This window comes from Camelus bactrianus, chromosome 11 (assembly GCF_048773025.1).
Source record: "Camelus bactrianus isolate YW-2024 breed Bactrian camel chromosome 11, ASM4877302v1, whole genome shotgun sequence".
Taxonomy (NCBI): Eukaryota; Metazoa; Chordata; class Mammalia; order Artiodactyla; family Camelidae; genus Camelus; species Camelus bactrianus.
In genome coordinates this window covers 25,229,940-25,254,629 of record NC_133549.1, presented here as the reverse complement: position 1 = coordinate 25,254,629, position 24,690 = coordinate 25,229,940, and the positions used below count along the sequence as shown (strand labels likewise).

At 37.3% G+C, this 24,690-nt stretch overlaps 1 protein-coding gene across 12 annotated transcripts in view; it reads right to left on the bottom strand.

Moving 5' to 3' along the window:
• ATE1 (arginyltransferase 1) overlaps nt 1-24,690 on the bottom strand; it is a 171,868-nt gene that overhangs the window by 22,148 nt on the left and 125,030 nt on the right. The window contains exon 12 of one of the 12 annotated variants that reach the window (XM_074373516.1): nt 634-24,690. The exons of the other annotated variants lie outside the window; for them this stretch is intronic. Within the exon in view, the coding sequence (XP_074229617.1) occupies nt 24,608-24,690 (83 nt within the window). The 3' untranslated portion in view covers nt 634-24,607. Of the gene's footprint in view, nt 1-633 lie in introns of those variants that run through there. 12 annotated transcript variants of the gene reach the window in all.

The following is a 24,690-nucleotide window of genomic DNA, read 5'->3' as shown; positions in this document are numbered from 1 at the left end:
GCAGGGCAGCTTCCCAGCCTTCCTTGAAGTCGGGTGTGGTCTTGTGACCAAGTTCTGGCCAGCAGGATACAAGGTGAAGTGTTTTATGGGATAGCTGGCCCGGGCCCTTTGCCTCTTTCATTTTTTAAACCTTCCTTCATTCTGCTGCCTGGAGCATGAAGGTCAAGGTAGGGGCTCTAACCTCTACCTTGAGCTTGAGGTTAAGAGCTTCCCTTAGTTCAGCAAAAACAAAAGCCAGAACGGAACTGGGTACCTGAAGACTTTGTGGAACAACCCTGCCATACCAGCCCTGGGCTGCCTGTGTCTAGAATTTTAAAATAAAATTATAAATTTATAAAACAGAAATAAACTCCCTTAAGACAAATTATTTTAGGTTTCTATTACTGGCAGTTGTTCTCAATCCTAATATAGAGAACAGTGTTACAGTATCTACTAAAATGTGTGTTTCTTTTCAACATTGACTCTGCAAGGCCACTTCTTAGAATCATCCTATAGTTGACAAATATTAGAATCATCTGAAAAGTTCTTTTAAAAATTTCAAAGCCTGGATCCTGTCCCCAGAGATCATGATTTAAAAACCGGTCTGAATGGAACCTGAGCATCAGTATTTTCTTAAGCCTAAAAGGTGGTTGGAAACCACTATTCTCAACACACACACACACACACACACACACACACACACACACACACACACACGTTTGTCTATACTCTGTAATAATACTGAAAAACTGGAAACAACATAATGTCCATCAACAAAGAACCGGTTAAATATATTAAGGTACATCCACACGGTGAAATGTTATACAGCCATTAAAAAGACAAAGAGAGATTGTTAAGTGAAAAAAAAGCAGATGTAGTGTAAACAACAGCTCTTTTTATTAAAAGCCTAATATATGCACAGGAAAATATCTGGACAAACACACATCAGCCTGTTAACAGTCCTGACCACTAGCTATTCCCTTTGCTAGAACTGCCCCTGCTTCCCCAGGGAGCCTCGTGGCTCAGTGTCTTCGTCAGAGCACTGTGATGTCGGCGCTCCAGAGGGCTTCCTCTGGTCCTATATAAAACAGTATCTCCCTTTCTCTTGTTCTCCTGTATTTTCCTTCATGGCACTGACCCCCACCTGACATATATATTTATCACCTGTTTCCCTTTCTACTACAAAGTGCTGTAAGAATAGAAATGAAATTTTAAAATATTATTGCCCATAATATTTGCCTGGTGTCTAGTACAATGCTTGACAGACAGTAGGTGCTGAACGAATGAACAAACACCTGCTGGATGAACAAATCTCTGGGGGGAGGATTACAAAATACTTTTAAATGTGAGACACACATACACACACACATACACAGTCATTATTCTGGATTTTCTATAATTAACATGAGGCTTTTATAATTTAAAAAAATAGCTGTTTCTGAGGTTGATTTAGGCATTCTTTTTTTTTTCCCTAAATTTGGATCTTCTGAAAATAAAAAGTGGAAATACTGGTTTCCTTTTCTACAAATCACAAGGATTGTTTTAGGAGATTTCTCAGGGTCTTTCAGCTATAAACTTCTTTCTTAAAGTCAATGCCAACTTTTCACAAAAGAGTCACTGTAAATTAAACATTTTATTGGATGCCCACTGATACAAGGCTCTATGCTTTGAGTCCTTAAATTGGATTACATCCCGTATTATTTTGTAATGGAAGCAACAAATACTAAACATTTATTCTTCAACTCACATTGCTTTCTCTATTAGATGTTCACTTAATTAATCAGGGTAAATCATCCACAATCAGTTTCAGGGGATAGAGAAGTAACACTATTCTTCTAATATCTAAAGAGAAAGAGAGACTCCATTTTATAGACTCGGGCCATAGGCCAGCTGATCTCAACCATCTAACGAGGAAACGAGTTAAAGCGTTCCAACACCGACTGCATTCTGTGCCTGTTTAGGCTTTTTTTTGCAGGGAGATGAAAGCTAATCATGTACTAGTTCCCAAAAAGAAGTTACACACTGCCAGAGAAGGCCACGATCTCCTACTGAGAACGCAGCCTGGGATGGCGTGGAGGGATGAGGAGAAAGGGAACAGGCCAGCGGGTCCTCAGTTCACAGAACTGCAAGCCAGTGCGGTTTCAGGCTGTCACTGTACCCCGGACGTTTTCTGAGGAGCTGGGGGTGAAGGAGACACTGGCAGAGGGCATCTCCTCAGCACTGCTGGTTTATCCCCGGGGCTTCTCTGCAGGAGGCTGGAGCCGGGGGAGGCAGCAGCCAGCGCGTTTCTCCCAAAACCTCTCCTCTCTCCACCTTTTCGGCAGCAGCTTGCAGCCGCACTTGAAGTTGTCAAGGTTCTGGCTTCTGCTGGTAGCCCTCTCTGGGCTCCTTTTCCTCTCCGGCCCAGGGGGGGCAGTGGTCTCCTGCTGGTGCTGCTCTCTGGGTCACCTCTCTGTGCCTCGCTCGGCTCTCAGTAACAACACTGCCTGTTTATCACCAACTTCCTGAATTAAATGTTCTCTGTTGTAAATTTCTGAAGTGGCTTTGTGTACCTGGCTGGACACACCAACTTCAAAATTTGTGTTGTTTCTTACAAATTACTTTATCCAACTGAAGCAGAAAATCCACATACTTCAAAACAATTAAATATTTAACATGTATTAGGTTACCACATCCCTTACGAGGGTAAATGATAAGCAAAGGAAGAGGCAGGAACTTGGTTCCTGCTGTCCATTTCAGACATTTTAAAGCATGCAAATTGAAACAGAGAAATCTCCATGCCCTGGCTGTAAATGCTACTAGCAGGAAGGAGTCAGATTCAAGTGTACTTTGAAACTAATGCAAATAGGAAACCAGTAGAGATCAGTAAGAACAGCAAAGGAGGAAAGAAGAAACACTGGCAAAACTGCACAAAATCTTCTAAACATAAAACCTTGAATTTTTAAAATTGGAATTTTGAAGCATGTGTGTATTTTGGAATTTTGAAGCATGTCTATATTTAACTATATAGAATGATGTTTTAACAGTTTAAACCTGTATCCTAAAATATTTTAGGACAGACATACTTTAAGATTTGAAGGAATGAAACACCTTAACAAATAAAAACTTAAAATTTGATAAGCCATTATTTTATTTAGAATGAAATGTCATCCCCTAATTTTCATTCTTTTCTAGTATGACATATAAAAATCAAACTAGAATAGGAAAAATCCACCATTATGTATGTTAAAGTGCACTCCTCCTAAAGAGTAGAAAATTTTGTATTGTTTCACTTGTCAAAATATATATTTCACATCTATTTATTAAGATTACAGGAAAAGATTTAAAATCATATGCTTTCCAAATCTGGGGGAAACACTACAATATGTGAGTTTCAACCATGAATTCCAGACTGATTGGTGATGCTGAATCTATTTATGTATTTAGTTAGGTTTCATAAAACTTAATAAATTAATTTATAGCATTTTTAGAGAATGGTATAGCATATAAATCAGTCAACTTCAATAGTTCTTCTTACTCCAAATACTTTTGAGGCCTTTGCTCTGAATTAGTCAAATGCTTTATATACTCAAGATAGATATTAACCAGCTACCGACTTTTCAACATATATAATTATCAGAAAGTGGTAAGAATGAATTTTAAAACCCTCTCCTCATTTCCTTCAATGTTAATACATCCAAGTCACTGGAGATACAAATATATTTGGTCCTAGTGCTCAAACACTTTGGAAGTTCATGGGGGTTGTTGTTTAATATTCCAAATAATACGCTCCTGATTCTATCACCAATTCACTAGAAATACTAAGACTCAACTGAAACTTTTTATACATTTACTGAAACACAGATTCCTTTTCTTAATTGTCCCCAACTCTTTAATTTTCCTGTTATCATGCTTTGTAAAAAAGGCACTGAAACACTATACAGACAAAAGGAGCACTAAAATGTATCTTTCCACATCTACAAAAACTTAAATTGCAACTTAAATTTGGAATGTAAGCTTAGAATTCTGCCTACCCAAGATACTGAAATATCGATCTAAACTGCCAGTACTTTGGAAAAAGTAAATGCACGTCAACAAGACATTGAGCAAGAGAAACAAAGATATATTGTAAATTTTTAAAAACTGGGTATTTCAATAATTTGAACTAACAAATTTTCTAGCAATCAGTCATCAATGAAATTACTGAATACTCAATAAATGAGCATTAATTTATTTTATGCATTTTAATATCATGAAAATATTTTTTTAAAAATTCAAATAATAGAGTGATGTCAGCCCCACACATAATCCTTTCTTCTACTCCTCCCCCTTGCCTCACCAAACTTCTGTCCAAGTTACTAATGTTTAACAATTCCCTAAGATGCATTTAAACAGATTTTGCGGGGGGGGGGGGATCACATTCTACCCACACCTCAAATTAAGCCCAGAAAAATCAAATCAATCACGCTTTCAGTGGTTACTGTATTAACTTCAGAAATCACTGACTATCTTTATACAAAACACAGTTGTGTTTTCTGAGCTGAACAGTCTGCAGTTTTATAATCATTAGTCACATTTGCACTGAAGGCAGATTCTGATTCTTAGTATATTCTACATAATTAGTATTAAAATCTAAATTTAAAACCTAAGCAAGAAAAATTCTACCAGATACCTGAAATGCTGAAAATTAATTATTATGATTTATTTACTAATGTAAAAAAAAAAATCCCAAATCCTCACAAAACCCTCTTATAATCATCCTGTATCGCTTGCCTGATAAATGTCATCAGTGTCTGTAGACAGAAACCTACACGGCTAAACCTACAAAGCACAACAGGCCTCTTCTTGAGGGGACCTTGAAGATACCAGGGAAATCAGCCATTTGAGATTAAAGGCCATTTGCCATCACCTAAGGGAAACTGTCAGCTTATTCTGAGATGTCTTAAAAATGTGTGCCAGCAAGAACTTCTATCTTTCCTTTCTCTAATGCATCAGAATTTCATTTCATAAAATAAAAACCAAAGGTAATCTTGTAAACTCTTTTCTGAGATGAGCATTTGATCACTAGTGATACACACATGCTGTCAACTCTGTGATGTTTTAATCTTCAAGGAAAACGCTGGTGGGCAACAGCTGCTTGATTCCTCCCTGGCTTTTTATTTGCTGGAGATGAACTGTACATCACAGGTGCTTTCAAAGGAAAAGAACCAGGAGATCAAAGCTTTATGTCTTCTTCTTATGGGGATTTAACTCATTCGTTATTCTTAAAGAGACTTTGTAACTTCTAGGCTTTCCAGAAACTATGAAACCGTCTCTTTTCTTAATGTCATTATTTATTGTTACAGCATTACATGAACAAGAAACATAAAAACACAAACAAGTTAGGTACCGTTACAGTTTCTCATAAAGATCGCTGTATAAATGGCAGACTCGGTAACGTTAACGAAGCTAAATATACTTGGGCAAAACTATGATATAACGGAACTTGAAATTTTGAACAAATAAATACATGATAGAACTCAACTGTGAAAGCAAACTCAACTCTGGAAAGTTCAAAGTCAAATACAATTTAGAACATTTTAAAGTAACAAGAGGTACTAACAAGTGTTTTGATTGCTTTAGGGGAGGGTGTGAGGAAGGTGGACAGAAAGTGTGAAAGGCAGCTTTTTTAAGGGACAGCAAAGGGCAAGGGAAATTAACTGAGCTCAGTCAGCAAAGTCGTCAAGCCCACTTGGTGGAAGGCTCAACAATCAGTCTAGGAATCCGTCAGGGAGAACTACACATTTTCATTTCTATAAGGAATATTGTTGATGGTCATTTCACTCAGAGTATTTTCTGGTAAAAAAGAAAACTAAGAAAACAAATCTAAACGTAGCTTATTTATAAAATACCATCCAATAACAGCTTTATGAAGACAATCCTCATACCAGACAATTCCCCAAATTAAAGTACACAGATCAATGGTTTTCAGTGGTAGTCACAGAGCTGTACGACCATCATGACAATCAACCATAGAGCGTTCTCAGCATCCCAGGAAAAAACCCCACACCTGCTAGCAGTCAGTCCCCACTGCCGCTACTGCCTTAGCCCTGAGCAATACCAATCTCCTTTCTGTCTGATGTGCTCTTTTGTGACTGCTTTCTTTCATTTAGCACAATGCTTCCAAGGTTCATCCACATATCAGCATGTTATCAGCACTTCATTCCTTTTTACTGCCGAATGGCATATGTACTATTCTAGGAGCATGCAGTAGTCCCCCACTTAGCCACAGGTTTGCTTTCCTTAGTTTCAGTTGCCTGTGATCGACCATGGTCCAAAAATTTTAAACGAAAAATTCCAGAAATAAACACTTCGTGAGTTTTACGTTGTGCACTCTTTTGAGTAGTGTGATGAAATCTCGCACCATCCCACCCTGTCCCTCGAACCAACTCTTTGTCCAGCGTATCCCACCGGTTGGTCACTCAGTAGTCATCATCTCGGTTATCAGATCAACTGTTACGGCATCACAGTACTTATGTTCCAGTAACCCTTATTATACTTAATAATGGCTCCAAAGCACAGGAGTAGTGATGCTGACAATTTAGACATTCCCTTTCCATGCCTAATTTATAAATAAACTTTATCATAGGTATGTGTGAGTTGGAAAAATCATAGTATATGTAGGTTTCAGTGTATCTGTGGTTTCAGGCATCCACTGGGGGTCTCAGAACACATCCCCGGTGGGTAGGGGAACTACTCTATCAGTGTTTATTTATCCATTCAGCAGGAGATGGACATATGGGTTATTTACACTTTTTAAGTATTATAAATAATGTTGTTAATGGACACTTGTGTACAAGTTGTTGTGTTGCCATTTCTCTTGCATATACACCTAGATGTGAAGTGCTGAGTCATATGCTAACTCTGTGTTGAACCTACTGAAGAACTGCCAGACGTTTTCCCAAGTGGCTGGACCACCTCACACTCCTATCAGCGGTGTATGAAAGTCCCAACCTCTTCACATCCTCAACAATACTTGTTTTATCTGTTTTCTTGATAGTAGCCAGCCGGCCGACAGGGTATGAAGTGGTATCTTATTTTGATGCTGATTTGCATTGGGTCACACAACAGCTAATGATGTTAAGTTTCTTCTCATGTGCTTTCTGCTCATTCACATATCCTCTTTGAAGAAGTGTCTATTCAAACCATTTGTCCACTTTTAAACTGGGCTTTTCATTGAGCTGTCAGAATTGTTTATATATTCTGTATATTAAATCCTTATCAGATACATGATTTGCAAACACATCTTCCGAGTCTATGAACTGCCTTTTTACTTTGTTGATGGTGTTTTTGGAAGTATAAAAGTTTATCATTTTGATGAAGTCTAATTTATTACTTTTCTCTTTTGTTGCTTGTGATTTTGGTGTCATATTTAAGAAACTATCACCTAATCCATGGTCATAAAGATTTATTCCTATCTTTTCTCCCTAAGAGTTTTACGGTTTTGGCTCTTACATTTCGATCCAATTCATTTTGAGTTAAATTTTTGTATACAATGTGAAATAGGAATCAATTTTATTCTTTTGCATGTGGATACGCAGTTGACAGAGGACCACCTGTTGAAAAGATTATTCTTTCCTCCACTGGACTGTCTTGGTATCATTTCTGAAAATCAACTGACCATAAATATGAGTTTCTTTCTGGACTCTCAATTCTAGTCCATTAATATATATGTCTGTCTATATACACATAGTCTTAACTTTATTGTTCTTTCTCAAAGCTGTTTTGGGTTTAATTTTTTGCGTGAATTTTCGGATCAACTCTCAATTTCTGCAAAGCAGCCAGCTGTTATTTTAATAGAGATTACATTTAATCTGTAGATCATTTTGAGGGGTATTGCCATCTTAACAATATTAAGTCTTCTGATTCACAAACATGGGATTTTTTTCCCAGTTATTTAGGTCTTCTGTAATTTCTTTCAACAATGTTTTGTACTTTTCAGGATATAAATTTTATACTGTTCTGTCTTTATTTATTCCTAATGCATCCTTTCAATGCTATTACAAATGAAATTGTTTTCTTAATTGTTCATTACAAGTATACAGAAATAAAACTCAGTTTTGTGTATTGATTTTTTTAGCCAGCAATGTTGCTGAACTCTATTAGTTCTGATCGTTTTTAGTACATTCTTTAGGATTTTCTATATACAAGACTATGTCATTTGCAAATAAAGATAATTTTATGTCTTCCTTTCCAATCTAGATGCCTTTTATTTCATTTTCTTGCCTAACTGTCCTAGTAGAAATATCATTTTTAAGGGAAAAAACTACGTAATTTTGTCAAACTCATGGTACGATGGGGACTAAAAAAAACCTTAACTCGCAGAAATCATATAACAAAATATAAAACTAATTCACCAAGATGATTCTAACCAGAAAGAACTCTAGATTTGTTTTGATATTATGGTATCGAAGGCCTTAAAAGGCCAGCAGAGTAAAGCAGGATAATGCCAGACAAGGAGTCATCACAGTCAGTACAAAATCACAACTGCTTTACCTCATGGCTCCACTCACCGCCGCTAAGACTTTACTTAAATACTGGTTACTGGCTGTCTAAGTAAAGTGCTAATAAAAAACCTCTTCAGATGATGAATAAAGGTTGTATTCTTTCAAATTTCTACTCTGTGTGTTTTGATCTTAAATATCCTCTTAAATACTTCCGTTTTCACCATCACTGTTTCCCCTAATAAAGGCTACACTTAAAAACTGACAACAATAAAAAGAAATGTAAATTAAAACACGTAAAACGCATCATTCCAGATTTTCTCAAGGCAAAGCGGGAGTTGGCTTGCCCAGCTGCTGTTGTGCACTGGGCCTGGGGCTGGGGCCAGGGCCAAAGGGGCAGACTGTGAGTGCCAGGCTGGCAGGCCTAAGCCATGTCTGGCCTTTGTGGTCAAGAAATTAGTTACATACAAAGGAGCTGATTGCATAAATAAATATACTGAGAAAAATGGGAGTTGAATTTCTCTGTCAGAGAAGAGATCAAATGGGAGAAGACTGAGATAAATTCTGCTGTGTTGGATTAGAAATGGAAGTATTAGTGAAAACTCAAGGTGTTTATACATCATATAGACATACAGACACGAAAGGAGATATAAGTGGGTGTGTACGCATATATATTTCCTAGATCTATCTGCTGAGAGGGCTGGAAAGCAACGATACCGCAGTAGCAACGAGCATACGTATTGCCCAGATCTTGTTTTCCAAATAATATCCTCCACGAAAGGAACTGGAGCTCCTTGGAGAAGTGCCTAAATGCAGAGCTGGGTCAGGGAAGGGACAAGATGAGCCTGGAATATTTTGTGCCAGAAAGTAAATGCTCAAAGAATGCTGGAGATATGTCAAAAGAATACAGGAGTCACCTTGAAAAGGTTCCTGCTGGCCAAATCTAAGACAATTTGAGCATTCAAAATAAATGATGAGAGTAATGGATTACATAACACATTGACTAAAATGTTAGGATTCCTCAGGTCCACACCGATATATAAACAAGCAGACAGGGAGAAGGGACTGCTCCTCTTCTAGTAGAATACCGACTAAGAAAAGTAGAAGGAATGATCAAATGAGAAAAATCATCTGCCAGCCATCTCAGCAACGAATGATTCAAGAAAGAATCAATGGATGTAAAAATTAGAAGGTATCAGCTTGATAAAATAATACATTTACATTGTCCCAAAGTATCTCCCTACAAAACATTTATTTATTAAAACATATACAAAATACTAACTTTATGTGGAGACACATGGTACCCACGGTACCCACGTCACTTTACGAAGTGACAGAAATTCAAGTCCCCAGCAGTGAGATGAACTGAGAGCGTGTGCGCCCCCTCAGACATTGCAACAAGAACACAGCATCACTTCCAGGGTATTCTTGCCAAAACTATGTAACCTGAACCCAGTTATGAAGAAACACTTAATGAACACAAATTAAGGGATAATCTACAAGAGTCCAGATAAATGGAGATGAAAGAGATATGACAATAAATACAACACATGGGCCTGACTTGAACCCTGGATCAGAAAGAAAAGGAGGAAAAAGGAAGGTAGGTTTGTGTGTGTTTGTGTGTTATAAAGGACATGACTGGAAAACTCTGTGACATCTGAATAGGGTCTGTGGACTAGATGGTATTCATGTATCTCTGCTACTTTCCTGGTTTTGACGGCTGTACTCTGACTATGTAGGAGTCTTTGTTTTCAGGCAACACCTACTGAAATATTTAAGGATAATGGTGCAATATATCTGTAACTTAGCCTCAAACGGCTCAAAGAAAAAAATACAGAACAAAAGGGGAGGAAATGACCAGGTAAACATGGTAACACACTAACAGCGGGGGAATCTGGGTGGAGGGTAGGCAGGAGCTCTTCGTATTGACCTCACCATTTTTCTGTAAATTTGAAATTATTTCAAAATAAAAAATTAACAAATGCTAAACTATGTTCTTCAGTTTCCCATCATATTCCTTCTTATTTGGAACCCAAGCATTACATTTGTACTTTTTTCATTGTTAAATTCTGTTCTGACTTGTTCCCATCACGACAGCCTCCTGAGGTATTTTTATATTGTTTCTTTTCTTTTGACTCATCAGAGATCCTTACTAGCTTCATAGTATTTGGAAATTTAGCTATCAAGGTAAGAATAAAAATCATACATAGAGTCCTGAAAAAAAAAAAAACAACAGAGCAAAGGTAATACTATATTTAATACAAGTCAACATATGGAGAGTTGATCACTTTTTTAGTTATCAAATACCCTGAATCATTCATTTTAGGATCTATGATATTCAGTTGGTTTGACAAATTAGTTGTTTCTAAATCAACACCTTAAAATTCCATCATATTTGATAGATCATGAAAATTATTACCATGATGGTAACGACCTCATTGGGTCACAAAGCCAAAGTTCCAAAGATAACGAAAGCTAGCTTCCAGAGTGAATTTGGCACTGGGTTGATTTTGATTCCTTCCAAGGGAATTAGGCTAGAGACTTTCCAAAGTACTTTCAGGCAACAAAACTTTTTGAGAATTTCCTGGGGCATAAAATTAAATGTGAAATTACAATATTTACCATGGGCGCAAACACAAACTCACTTTTCTTTGCCAAAGGTCTCAATCCAGAAGTCTGATCTCTTTCCCATTCTTGGCCTCAGCTCAATCTGCATACTGAGTCGTCCCTCAGTATCCATGGGGGACTGGTTCCAGCACCCCCAGTGGATACCAAAACCTGAGGACACTCAAGTTCCTTACGTAAAACGGTGTAGTATCTGTACATAATCTTTGTGATCCTCCCATATACTTTAAATCATCTCTAAAGTACTTATAATACCTCATACAGTGTTAATGCTCTATAAATAGTTGTCAGCAAGTGCCAAATTCAAGTTTTGCTTTTTTGGAACTTCCCAGAATTTTTCTACTAGTTCTTTTCCACTAACTTTCACAAAAGCTGAACACTCTGCCCTCTGGCACAAAGAAGACTCTCTGTGACCCCCAACTTCTCCTCCAGTTACCTCACTCTACTTTTCTCTCCTTTAAAGAGTATCTACATTAACGGCCATTCCTTCACGTCCCACTCACTCCACAGCCTATTTCAATGTGTATCTTGGCCCAGTCACCTTCACTCTACTCACTAAGGTCAAAGGGTCTCCCTGACCTTGAACACAAGGAACCCGTTGCAGAGTCTTCATCACCCTCAGCAAAGTACTGACTCAGAGGACCACTTCCTCCTTCTTGAAATCCGCTCTGCCTTCAGTTTTCCTGACACCATTTATCTGGTTATTCTCTTACCACCAGGGCAGTTCTTTACCTGACCGTTGAATGTTGAGAGTTACTCAGTGTTCTGTCCTAGGCCGTCCTCTCTTCTTGCTCTACACTTTCTCCCTCGGAAATTTCATCCATGTCCTTTAAGTATGACCTCCAAATCCTCAGGACCACCTAAATCTTTCCTCTGAGCCTAAAGAGACTTGATAATACTATGTGTGGCTAAGGGCAGTATACGTTGCAGTATACAACTTGCCTTTCAGAGGTCAAATTCACATTATCTTGGTCAGAGCAATCCTACTTGTAGAAATCTGCTCTATATAATATTAATATTATATGTAATATATATTAAAAATATTGTGCAAAAAGATGTATAAACTCTATTGTACTATTATTTATAATAGCAGAAAATTTTAAATTTAAATGTTCATCAATGGGGGTCGCTATTATCCATAAGACATATCACAATATGCAACTGTTAGAAAAGAATGGATAAACATACTTATATAGATCTGTAGAACAGAATAGAGAATCCAGAAACAGCCCCACACAAGTATGACTAACTGATTTTTGACTTAAAAAAAAAAGCAATTCAATAGAGGAACAACCTTTTCAACAGTATTGGAGCAATCGCATATCAATAGGCAAAACATTAAACCTTGAACTATACATTTTATCTTATACAAAAATTAAGTCAGAAATGGATTATAGACTTAAATGTTACATGCAAAAGTATAAAACTTCTACAAGACATCTGAGACCTAGGTCTTGATGAAGAGAACTTAGATACAACACCAAAAGCATGATGCATAAAAGATAAAATGATGAACTGGACTGTATCAAAACGAAAACTTTTGCCCTGTGAAAGACCCTGTTAAAGGGATGAGAAGACAAGCTGGTAAGGATTTGTATCTAGAGCATATAAAGAACTCTTCTAACTCAACAGTATAAAAGCAAACAATCCATTTAGAAAATGCACACAAGACGTGAGGATACCTTTCACTGAAGGGATGTTTGGATGGTAAATAAACACATGAAAAGGTGTTGGACATCACTAGCCATAAGGGAAACACAAATTAAGACCACAGTGAGATACCACTGCCTACCTATTAGAATAGCTAAATTTAAAAACAGTAACAAAACCAAATGCTGACAAGTATGTGAAGAAACTGTTATCTTTGAAACATTGTTAGTGGTAATGTAAGATGGAATAGACATTTTGGAAATGTTTGGCATTTAGCTTGGCAATAACTAAATGGAAAATTGTTTGGCAGCTTCTCAAAAAACATATAACATCACACAACTCAGCAATTGTACTGCTAGGCATTTATCCCACAGAAACGAAAACTTCAAAGTCGAGACGTGAACTTGTATAACAGCTGCTTACAGCAGTTTTGTCTGGTAGTAATCCTAAAATGAAAACAACCCCAATGTCTTTCAACAGGAAAATGGTTAAAGAAACTGTGGCACATCTACTATCCACAACGTGGAATACTATGCGGCAATGGGAAGGAATGGACTATTTGATACATTAAGAAAGAGAGAGGAAAAAAACACCGAGAGAGAGAGAGAGAGAGAGAGAGAGCGAGCGTGAGAGCGTGAGCGAGCGAGCTCACAAAGGAAATACAGTAAAACATCCAGGATGTTCCTATTGGGCTGTATCTTCATGGTTTAGTTATTCTAGCATAAAAGTCTCTAATAATCTCTGAAATTAGCAGTCAAAGATAGTATTTCAGGATTTTACTGGATTTTCATAAGCAAAAGCAAAACTGTAGTACAAATTTGAAATATTTCAGGTTTCATTATATTATCATATTGTTTAAAACTATCTGTCTGCTTTTGAACCTGAAGACCAATTATCTCTTTATGGTTTAAAATTCAGTGCTATTAGCAATGCTATAAACCAAATACTTTGATCAATAAAGCCAAATTTTAATAAGTCTGATTTGACTTATTAACAATAACTCACTGTGCTTGATTTTTTAATAATTTATTATTCAAGATGAGTCAGGGGGATTTATAAAACACTTCCTAAACTGAAAAAAAAAATCTTATCAGGACCTTTCATTATCCATTACAATTAAGAACAATCTCAAAATGAGACTTTACACATTAACTGTCTTAGAGTATCTTTCCAATGAATGAATGTCTAAAATTTCTTACATATATAAACACCCAAACCTTTAAAGCAAACCTGGATATATCCAAGAACAGCACTTAACTAGTTTAAGGTTACAAAAAATGTTTAAATAAGGGAAAATTTAACATGAGCAAATGAAACGAAGACTATAAGAAAGAAAAAAAAAAAGCCACCAGACAAAACAAAACATCAAATGAAATCCCTCAAAAACCTTCATAAAAGGTTGAGGTAAGTGATGACAAAGTTACACACAGCCACCCCTCCCCACTGTAAAGAGTGGTTTTCTGAACACCAAAATAATGACAACCTGCTGGGTGACGTCATGACCCATGTTGAACACAAACACAGGTATGCCTACCTGGGAGAAAGGTTACAGGGAACTCCTCTTCTAGCCCCAGAGCCAACAGCCATAATCCAGCTTATCCTAGGATACTACAGCCTTTCTTACGCAAGAGTGAGACATACTTCAGGTTTTATTTTTAATCTCCAAACAATGATAGGAGTGCAAAGGTCAATGAACAGAGCTAATGGCTACAGTAGAAGCTTCCAAAATCTTTTATGCAAACAAAACAGAGAAATGTAACTCTTGGTCTTCTGTAAAAAGTGCAAAGATTTTACACTTCCATTTATTTCCATCTGTTCTCACAATTTAGAGACCAAAATGGAATGAGCAATTAGCTCAATACTTGAAAAAAAATGAGCTAGAAGGAAAATGCATGCAGTATTCATTTTACACTTTGGTCAGCTTTGCTTGGGAAAACACAATTTAAAACCTCAGCAGTTTGTTCTTGTAACCCATCATAATGTCACCTTAGCTTCTTCTCTTTAATTATAACCACTTAAAACTGGTGCTTCTTCCCCAGGTTTATTAAGGTATATTTGACAAATAAAAATTAAAATTGTATATACAACTGCCCTTGAACAAAGTGAGGGTTGGGGTATCAACCCTCTGTGCGGTCAAAAATTCAAGTATAATTTATAGTCGGTCCTCCATATGCGTGGTTCCTCTGTATCTGCGGTTCTGTGTGCTTGGGTTCAACCAACCCTGGATAGTGCAGAACTGCGGTATTTACTATTGAAAAAAATCTGCATGTAAGTGGACACGCCCAGTTCAAAGCTGTTGTTCAAGGGTCAACTGTACTTAAGGTGTACAACATGACGTCTTGATATATGTTTACATCATGTGATTACCACAATCAAGCTATTTAACACATTCATCAAAAATGGGGCTTTCTAATGCATTATTTATAGGAACCACAGTCTAGTTGCTCTCTATCATTATATGTGGATGACCTTCCCAACCTGACAGTAAACTCCTTGAGGGTGGGGACCGAATCAGCACCCAGCCACCCCATGCCCTGGGCACACACAGACCTATGAGGTGCAGTGCCGCGTGGGCATCAAGTAAGTGTTTGTGGTTCACAGTGCTGATCTTAATCTCACGCTCTTCACAGACAAGCAACACAGACCTACCTTCAGAGCAACTACCAGACTTTTATCGACTCTCTTGTTAATTACTACCACATGTTTATTACTCAATGTCTGAATTCTCAAATTAAATCTTCCTTGGATTATTTTCCTTCGTTTGTTAATGTGTTATAAATGTTGAAATTAATCAAGTCACAATAGTTTTAAATTGTGCTCTGTGTTCATCCACTTTTAGAACAAGAATGGTATCTGAAATCTTCTTAAAACTCCCATTAATTAACTACAATAAGACGTAAGGAAACGATGCTGACGCAGACCACCTATCAAAAACACCCTGGGCTTATCTGGAATGAAAGGCTCTGTCTCATGCCTCACGTCCTGGACTGGTCTATGTCTGTTTCTCCAGAGAGGCTGAGAATTCCATAAACAAAGACACTGCAGAGAGAGTACCCTTGCTCCAGATCTGTTTCAGTAACTGGCAAAGCTTAACCGATAATTTGTATGAAAAGAGGAATCTGGGTCCAAACACGACAGTGAATCACAGCCAAAGTCAACTGCTTGAGCAGATTTACAGATACTTTTGAGATAGCCGCAAGCTACCAACTGCTTTGCTGCTAATCAAAAAGCCCTGTTGGTTACTGGTCCCCAATTCAAAGCTCATAATCACCTGAGTGTTTTAATTCTACTATTTCTGGATACTAGATTAGAACACGCAACCCACTTCCACAAAGCAAACTCCCCTCTCTGAGCTGAGAAACAAAAAGAACGAAATTGAGTAAGTTTTGCCACATTGTCTTCTGGTATATTATCCCCTTGCTCAGAGGAAGAATGTTTTCTTTTAACCTCTTACAGCTATTCAGGTTTTGGTGTTTCTGCTTTACTCTTTATTAGACCCTCCCATTCCTTGTTCGTCCAGTTCCACGTGCTCACAGAGTGTCTGCCGTGCTCTCATTAGCTCACATTTGCTCAGGGTGGAATCCATTTGTTACCTGCTGACTCAAATCTCCCCTAATGACCTAATGCTCTTGGTTTTCATTTCCATTTCATTACACTGCACTGAAAATGTCTACTTTGAAGCAAAATGTTTTAATAACGAAAAGGTATAGGGGGTACTACATAAGAATGTTAAAACCCCGTTCTTGTCATTAAATAAACAAGCTAACCAGCAACCAAGTCAGTGACAGCAAAATTTATCATCGACATACAGACCCTCTGAACGACAAGATGGTAGAAGAAACTCTGTTTTGTTCCAGGCCATTCCTGGGACTCTCTCCTGTGTCCCCTCTCAGCTTCGACAGATTCTGACACAGAAATCAAGTCTTGTCCTCACATTGCTCAGCTATATACGTTCACAAGTCCCTAAAAGATGAGACTTTCTAAACTGCAGTCTTTCAAAGTTTAAAATAAATTTTTAAGACCTCTTCCTATATTCCAAGCACGTCTCTGTAAGTCTTATATCAGTTATAGACTTAAATAGTTATGAAAGAAATGGCTGCAGTTTGTAGTTTAAAGCCAGGACTATCTCCTGAAGCAGACTCTAGCACCAGTGGCAAACTCAAAAAGTGCAAATAAACTAAACAGTCCCTTCTACTTTTCCTTGCCTTCTTGAATGCAATTTAAGTACTTTAAGAAAACATGCTCAAAAATCCAAATTTTTTAAATGACAATATAACATGAGGCTGATTAGCTGCACTGAGAAAGAGTCTTTGTTTTATCAAAGGATTCACAAAATGGATTTAACAATAGAGTGTTTTTTAAAAGAGACATTAAAAATGTAGTTCAATTTATAATCACTAGATTCCATGAGACTTCTCTGAAAACATTATTTTAAAGGACAAGGATAATGCAAATTTAGTAAAAACTAGTTCAAATATACTTATTTACATTTATTTACATTTAGTCAGTGTATCACAGTATCTAATCCCCTGCTTCCCCATACCCTCTAACTTAATTAACCTGAAGAAAATTTTCTTTGGTTTAATTCAGAGGTTGTGGACTAACTGCATGCTCTATTACCCCCAATATGCTACTTATCACATTTTACTGAAATTGCTTGAGTGTCCTTTGCTAAACACCCCGAGGGCCAGGAGGAGTAATTTACACCTCATCTTAAGGCATAACACCCGACTTAATACCTGTTGAGTGCATGACTTCATGAGTCCTTCAAATTTATGTTCCTAATTCTTGGGCTGGCTCCTCCGACTATTTCAAACTAAGCTAGCTTTTTTTTTTTTTTTTAAAGAGTCCACTACTTCCTCATATTCGTGGTCCTTAGTCTGCCTGCCCTAATGTAACTGACATGGTCAACCGACATCAGGGACATGCTACCGCATTCTGTACCTGTCCTGTATTAGACACCCCTTGGGGCTGCCTCTCATGTCCCCTTGGCCTCACCTCTGACTCATGCTACAAGGCTGGTAAACGGCTCTGTGAAGGACAGGTTGGCAAGGTCTGTCTCTCCTCCTTCCTGCCTTTCAGAGGCAGCAGCTATGCCTGTAGGAACCTGCTTGGCATTTGCACAGGTTCAAGATCAAAGCGCAGAGGCATTAACACCCAATGAGACAAACACTGGCCAGGGAAGAATGGAAGCCAGTGGACATGTACTGCTTTTGGTCCCTCAGGTGGCCAACTCTGAGACACACAGCAGAAGGACTGAACTCCAGTCCTTAAATATGGTGGATCACACTAACACACCCTTCTATTCTCTTCTTCCTTCCCTAGTTTACTCTCAGTCCCGCAGTCCTATTCCCCAAGACAGCTTCCCAAATAAATCATCTGAATACAAACCCATGTTTTAGGATCTGCTTCAGGAAAGAAACGAGGCTAAGACAGTCTCTTCAGCATCAGAGGTACTTGGTTTTTCACTCTTGTTTTCTTATTTTGATAGGGTTAGTAAAGCAGGTAACTTAATTCCTTCCCTGGTATCAACACTGTCCTTCCTATTTTCAGACAAATTTCAATTTATTAGCAGTGAACAACACTCCACAGAAGCATGAACAAGTCAGGTCTCCCCTAAATGATGTCTATTTCAAATGAATGGCGGTTGGGAAAATACATTTCTTACAAGAACAGGAATTCTACCCCAGTTAACATGTTTATATTAAAAACATTTTGCCAGCATCACATAAAAGAACACTCATAAAATAAACAGAACTTCTCATACCTTCATGTTATAGCTTGCTTATTTTTCTGTAGAGACTGAATATTAACATCCACAAAAAAGAAATCTAAACAGTTTAAAAATACCTTGCAGGCAAATGCAGAGAGTCCATTCTTACACTGAAGTTGGGTGTGAATGATTTAGGAAAACTTCAGAGAGTTACGTTTTACTTTGGGTCAGTTTCTCTAACAGCTAGTGGGTACGGTATTGAGTATCAAACGATGCAGGTTCCAAAAGATACCATCAAGTAATCTTTAAGACTTTTTCTCAACTGAGCTAATGCTTCATGTCCTATTACTAGAGAGCCATAAGTAAAACCAAGAGTATTTACAGACAACCCACAAGTTAGGAAAACGTTCAATCAGCTGCAGATTACTTTACGGCTGTGACAAGCTTGATGACATGCTGGGATGCCATCTTTTGCCATTTATTTATTTATTTATTTATTTATTTATTTAATCAATCAATCTTTAAGCATTTCATCAATTGTCAGAGATCACTGAATTAATTGGCTAAGCAAAACTTTTCAATTCTCTATTTTTATTGCTGCCTTCCAACAGCAGACAAAGTTTTAAAACATTTTAAAATTTGTTTAAAACCAGAATGCATGGAGATCAACAATGCTTGCAAACTTTCAATGACCGGGGTAGTAAAAAGTTTTTAATTTATTACAGTAAAATATCCTTGTAAAGTAGTTACATGTCTTCTCCAAATTTTCTAAAGTACCTAGATCATAGTATTAAATGAACTCTATTATTATCATCAATCAATGATAATCTTATTTTTATATAAAAGCATCTGAAATCAATGTCTTCCAACAGTGATACATAAGCACACACTCCATCTATAACATACTTAATGCCTAGAGTTAAAATGCCACAAAGCTCCTTAACACACACACCAAGTCTCCTAAATACTCCATAGTTTTGCCAGCTATTATAGTGCACAGACTGAACGTTGCTTCCTCTAGGTTAAGATTCTATTTTTACACATTTTTGACATTTCTCAAACCCGCATGCATCTTATAACTGATGGAGTCATAGTTTAATTGGCAACATTTTTTTTCTTTTGTGATGGTAAATAAAGGACTTAAAATTGATGTCTCATATTCAACAGAGTATCATAGTTTATCCAGCACTTAAACAGCAGGTACGGGCTTTATTTTTATTCTTTAACTGACATTTTGGACAACCCCTTCATTATATAAAAAAAGTGTCAGTTTTCATTCAAACAAACAAAGAAACAAAGAAGCACAGTAAGATGCCACACATTAGAACCGGGCAGAACTAGCACTTACAGACATGCTCTGGAGTATCGCGATGTTTTTGAGCCTGCTGGAATGATACTAAAATAATTTTTATTATTTATTATAGGATTAATTACATTAAAAACTGCGTTTTTTTAAATCGCTTATTTTTAAAACTTTTATCTATCCCATAAGCAAAAAGAAAGGGATAAAAGAAGTATTTCTTGCATAGCTAAATGGAAACCTTGTCTGGTTTTCAGAGGTAGTTCAGTCTGCCTCTGGCCAGGGCTGTAACAGTTTTCAGTCCCTGACTTACTGCTCATACACAGTATGCCTTACTGAGCAAAGACTGGCTGGTAAAACAGTATTTTAAAAACTTCTCTGCAAGGCTGGTTTTAAAACACTCTTAAAAATGAGACCAGTCATTGATAACTACTGCAGTTTACCTTAGTAAGTCTTAGCTTCACATTTTTAATAGAAAATACAAATATTAAAATGTGACAATACTTCCCTCTTCTGCACAAACACTGTAGAAAGACTTGTTTTGTTGCTCCTTGGTGTCTTCGCTAAAAGACCATGCAAACTAGGGAAATCTGGTCTCTAATTTTTAAGCCAGTAGTTATTTTTAGCATTACACTAACATTTGAATAAAAAGGATATTGTTGAAAAGGAGGTAAATTGGAAAAGATAATAATAATAAAGTGATATTTTTAAGTGATTGGGAGTAAACTGAAAAATTAGGAGACTGTAATTTTCTACATTTTCCATATCATTTTCCAGATCCACCAAATTTAAGAGCCAAATTTCCAAACATGTCTTCTTGTTTTGATGCCTGTTTCCTTTATGACATGCAGTAGGCTACAACTGATTCTGTCTCCAGCTGGCTGTATCCAACAGCATCATCTTTACTGGCAACAAAGAATTTATGTTTATTAAGTACCCAACAATCAACATGGTTCACTTTGGATCTTCAAATGGGTAGGTAAACCTCAAATCTAGATTTGAAAAAAATTTTACCCTCAGAAGTATTAGAACAACAGCAGCTTAATTTTACATCTAAATTAATTATGGAGGACACTGTCTACTTAATCATAAGTTATCCGATTAGCACATTGCTAGGGGCCCTAGGAAGTTTTGGTAAATTTGCTTTCTCATCAGGCATCATTTCCCAGTGATTAAGGTGACATAATGGCAGAAGCATATTTTCTTTCGAGGGACCGGACATAGAATGATGCCAGGCTTGGAGAAACCAGGCAAGCCGGTACAGGACAGAGGCACAGTCAGAGGGGGACACACAGAGGCACAGTCAGAGGCGGACTTGCTTTTTCTGTGGGCATATATGACAGACATTGCAGAAGTAGAGAAAAAGTGCCAGGGAACCATGCCAGCGAAAAAGAAGGATGGAGTAAAGAGAGAGGAAAAGAGACAAATGAAATAACATAAAATAATATAGTTTCGAGCCTCAAGAGTTTCAGAGGACGAGGGTCAAATTAGGAAAAAGTTTCTTGTATTAGTTTAGATTTTCAGCAATTGCTGGGAAGAGTTTAGGTGTTCTGGAAATTCTCTAACCTGGGTAAATGCATAAAGCACTAAGTCAAAATTAGGTGCTGTTATTTTTATAGTAAATTTAAATTCAAAATCCTTACTAGTAATTTATGACTTAGTTACATTAGAGACAAATTAAGAAATTGCTGGCAAACATTTCAAAGGATGTATATAGAAAAGAGGGAGTGAAATCTAGACTAATCTGTGGTAAATAAAGTGCACACTTCAGGAATTATAAGCAGAAATAGAAATAATGCTTATTCTAATTAGATCCTCTAAAAGAAATATTAAAAATTATAGACCAATATTTGAATTAAAGTTGTTTTAAATTTCTGATTAAAAACAATTACTTGCTGTTTTTTTTTTTGCAATAAATAACATCTGAGGGGTCAGGGATGGAGCATTTAATTATGTTCTGAGGATAAACTGAGGCAACGGAGGTGAAAACCTAGGACGGTGCTTGGGAAATAGCATGTGCTCAGCGAAGTTTTAATTTTTTTGTAAATCTGGAACCAAAACGATTTTGCTACCAACAAAAACAATACAATACTGTGCAACATTAAGAGTCAGATCAAATCATAGTTTATTATGGCCCTAAAACCAACTCCAAAACATCTGGTTTACTCTTTCAATGACACTTGCAAACTATCTGTATTAGATGCTATCACATACGTAATGGCATTTGTTTGCTCAAGGACCAAGTTAACGGTCAAGTAGGTTTTACTAAAAGTAAGAAGCAACACAAAGTATTAAGTAAAAACAGTAACAAAAGTATGAAGCATGATTCCTGGTTTGTTTAAAAACATACACACACATAGGCACAGAAAAAAAGAAAGATCAGGGGAGCATAGAATATTAACAATGACTACTGCTGTCTGACAAATCTATGGGTCATTTAATTTCTTTCTTAGTGGCGGTCTTACGCATTTGAATAAACTTTCTACTAGTGTTTCCAGTAAATACTTAAATAATTTAAGCAAAAGAGTAAGATGTGACTGTGATGCAGAATTTCTGAAATGTATACATATCCAACCATTAATTTAAAAAGCAATCCACCAGACTTTTACCTAAAAATCATTTGAAAAACTTCTGAAATCCTTTCTTTGGAGTAAGCAGAGGTCCTGAATTAAAAAACAAAAACCTATTTATGAACAAAGGATTTCTTTAAAATTTTCCAAGTTACTTCAGTTTGCCAGCCCTGCCTTCCATAGTACCAGAAAGTAGTAAATACAAAGGTTTTTCTTGTTACGCAGACTTCTTAGTTGAGCAAATAACCATGGGAGCCAAATCTCCAAAATGTGCAGGGTTGGGGGTGGGGACGTTGAGGACAAGCAAGAATAGGATTTCCAGACGCTCACTGCAATTCGGGACGGGGGGAAACGTAATTTTCTTGCAAGTGGCCACTGATGTACCTTGTAGCCAAGGTCTGTTTTAGAGACACCTATGGTGATCAGCTGTGCCTTTCACAGAGTAATTTAACTACTGAACAGTTGAAAAGAGAAGTAAGATTGAGTGAAAAAAGCACCATGCCGACTAACAATATTGCCCGTAATAAGCTCTGTCTTTTCTGAGTCAGAGTTTAGGTCATGTAAAAGTAAAACTGGCCCCAGAGAAGAGAGCAGTTTCTCACAGATTGCCATTTAAATCTCAAACGACCATGTTTCACAGCATGCTCAGTACATTCCAGCATGTAACTGCATTTTAATTTCCTAAAGCCACAGGATAGAAGTCTGATTTCAAACAGTGTCTGGAGTGCGATATTCAATACTGATAAAACTGTATGGTGCTCTCCCGAAAGTTCCAAAGATTCAGCATATGGAAAAGGATCTTCATTTTCTTCGAAGCACTACTGTCAAAGAAATTTACTCCTCTGACTCTTGTAAATGAATTCTAAACAGCGAACATTAAGAGCTAAAGCTACTGCCGTAAGAAACAGATAGAACTCAGTAGATTACAGGAAAAGAACGTGCCATATATTCCTCACTCACTAGTGTGTAGTTACATACATCCTGACAAAACCCGTGGATACAAGACTTTAAATTTTCTTTGCCATGAAATGCTCATTAGTGCTTTGGAAGATGAATTTAAAATATATTAACAAGAATGAATCCTTACTTGAATGTCCATTCAGTACACGGAAATCATTCAGTCACCTTTTCAACTTTATAAAACAGGGAGCGCTTGTGATCGCTTTAATCTCCGTGTATTATATAAGAGCAACCTTTAAACTAGATCAAGAAGGAAAAAGGGAAGGCGAAATTGTGTCATAAGTTTAGGAGCCAGAGACCAACTTAAGACCATATTATTATTCAATTGAAAGGAACTTATAAAGATAAATTTTTACATGTGAATGTGAAAACAATGCACTGGGATGTTCTGCAGTTTTCAATCTGACCTGACCTTGGGAAAAGATAAAGGGAAAACGTTTTTTTGAGGGGACAGAGTGGATAAGTACAGCTGACCCTTGAACAGCATGGGTTTGAGCTGCACAAGTCCATTTATACTCGGATTTTTTTTCAATACGAAAGTACCACACAGTCCAAGGTTGGCTCAATCCAAGGATGCGAGTATGAAGAGCCAACTCAAAATTATACGTGGATTTTCAGCTGGGTGGAGGGTCAGTGCCCCCAGCCCCTGACTTGTTCAAGGGGCAACGTATGCACTTTCCTGTAAGATACTATAGCCCTTTATTTTGAACCTGACTCCAGAACTAATTGATGGGTTCAATACCTTTGTTTTTAAGCAACATATCTGTTTGATCAATGAGTTAGACTGAAATTCTGACTAATAATTTAAGGTGCATGAACTATACAGCTTTGGCTGTTCTATGAAACTGAAACACCCAGAAGACCTAGAACTAACCTCGGGGTGCCTGGCCTATGAGTCAGTTGGGTCCCTATGGCCACTCTTCATCAGATTCTGAGGTATCATTAGGTGTAAGAAGTGACCACTCTTGATTTCATAACAGCTTTTCAAAGTATATATAATGGTACATGAATCAGGTTTTTTTTAATGAGAGAAAACCTGATTGGTGGGGCGAAAAATGAATGTCTTCTCCTCTAAGGAAGAAATGAGTGCATTTCTTTTCTTGCCCCCTTTGTCTCCCTATTTGATTTTTCCATTTACTTTCTTCCCTTCCCCTGACTTCTCCACTTCTCTTTCGTTCTTCTTCTCCAAACTTGGACTAGACCACAGGTGGCCAGTAGGAAAACATTTGTATTCTTAAGAAGAATGCATCGGGCATTTCCTCTGGTCGGTTGTGAGGACACAAAGGTCAATGAAGCACACATGGAAACATCCAGGAACTTCAGTCTGGGGGAGATACACACTGCAACTTCACGCATCACAGACCACAGAGAGTGTCACAACCCGTGTCTGATGAGCAAAGCCGCAGAGAAACGCAGCGAGGACAGGGAGGG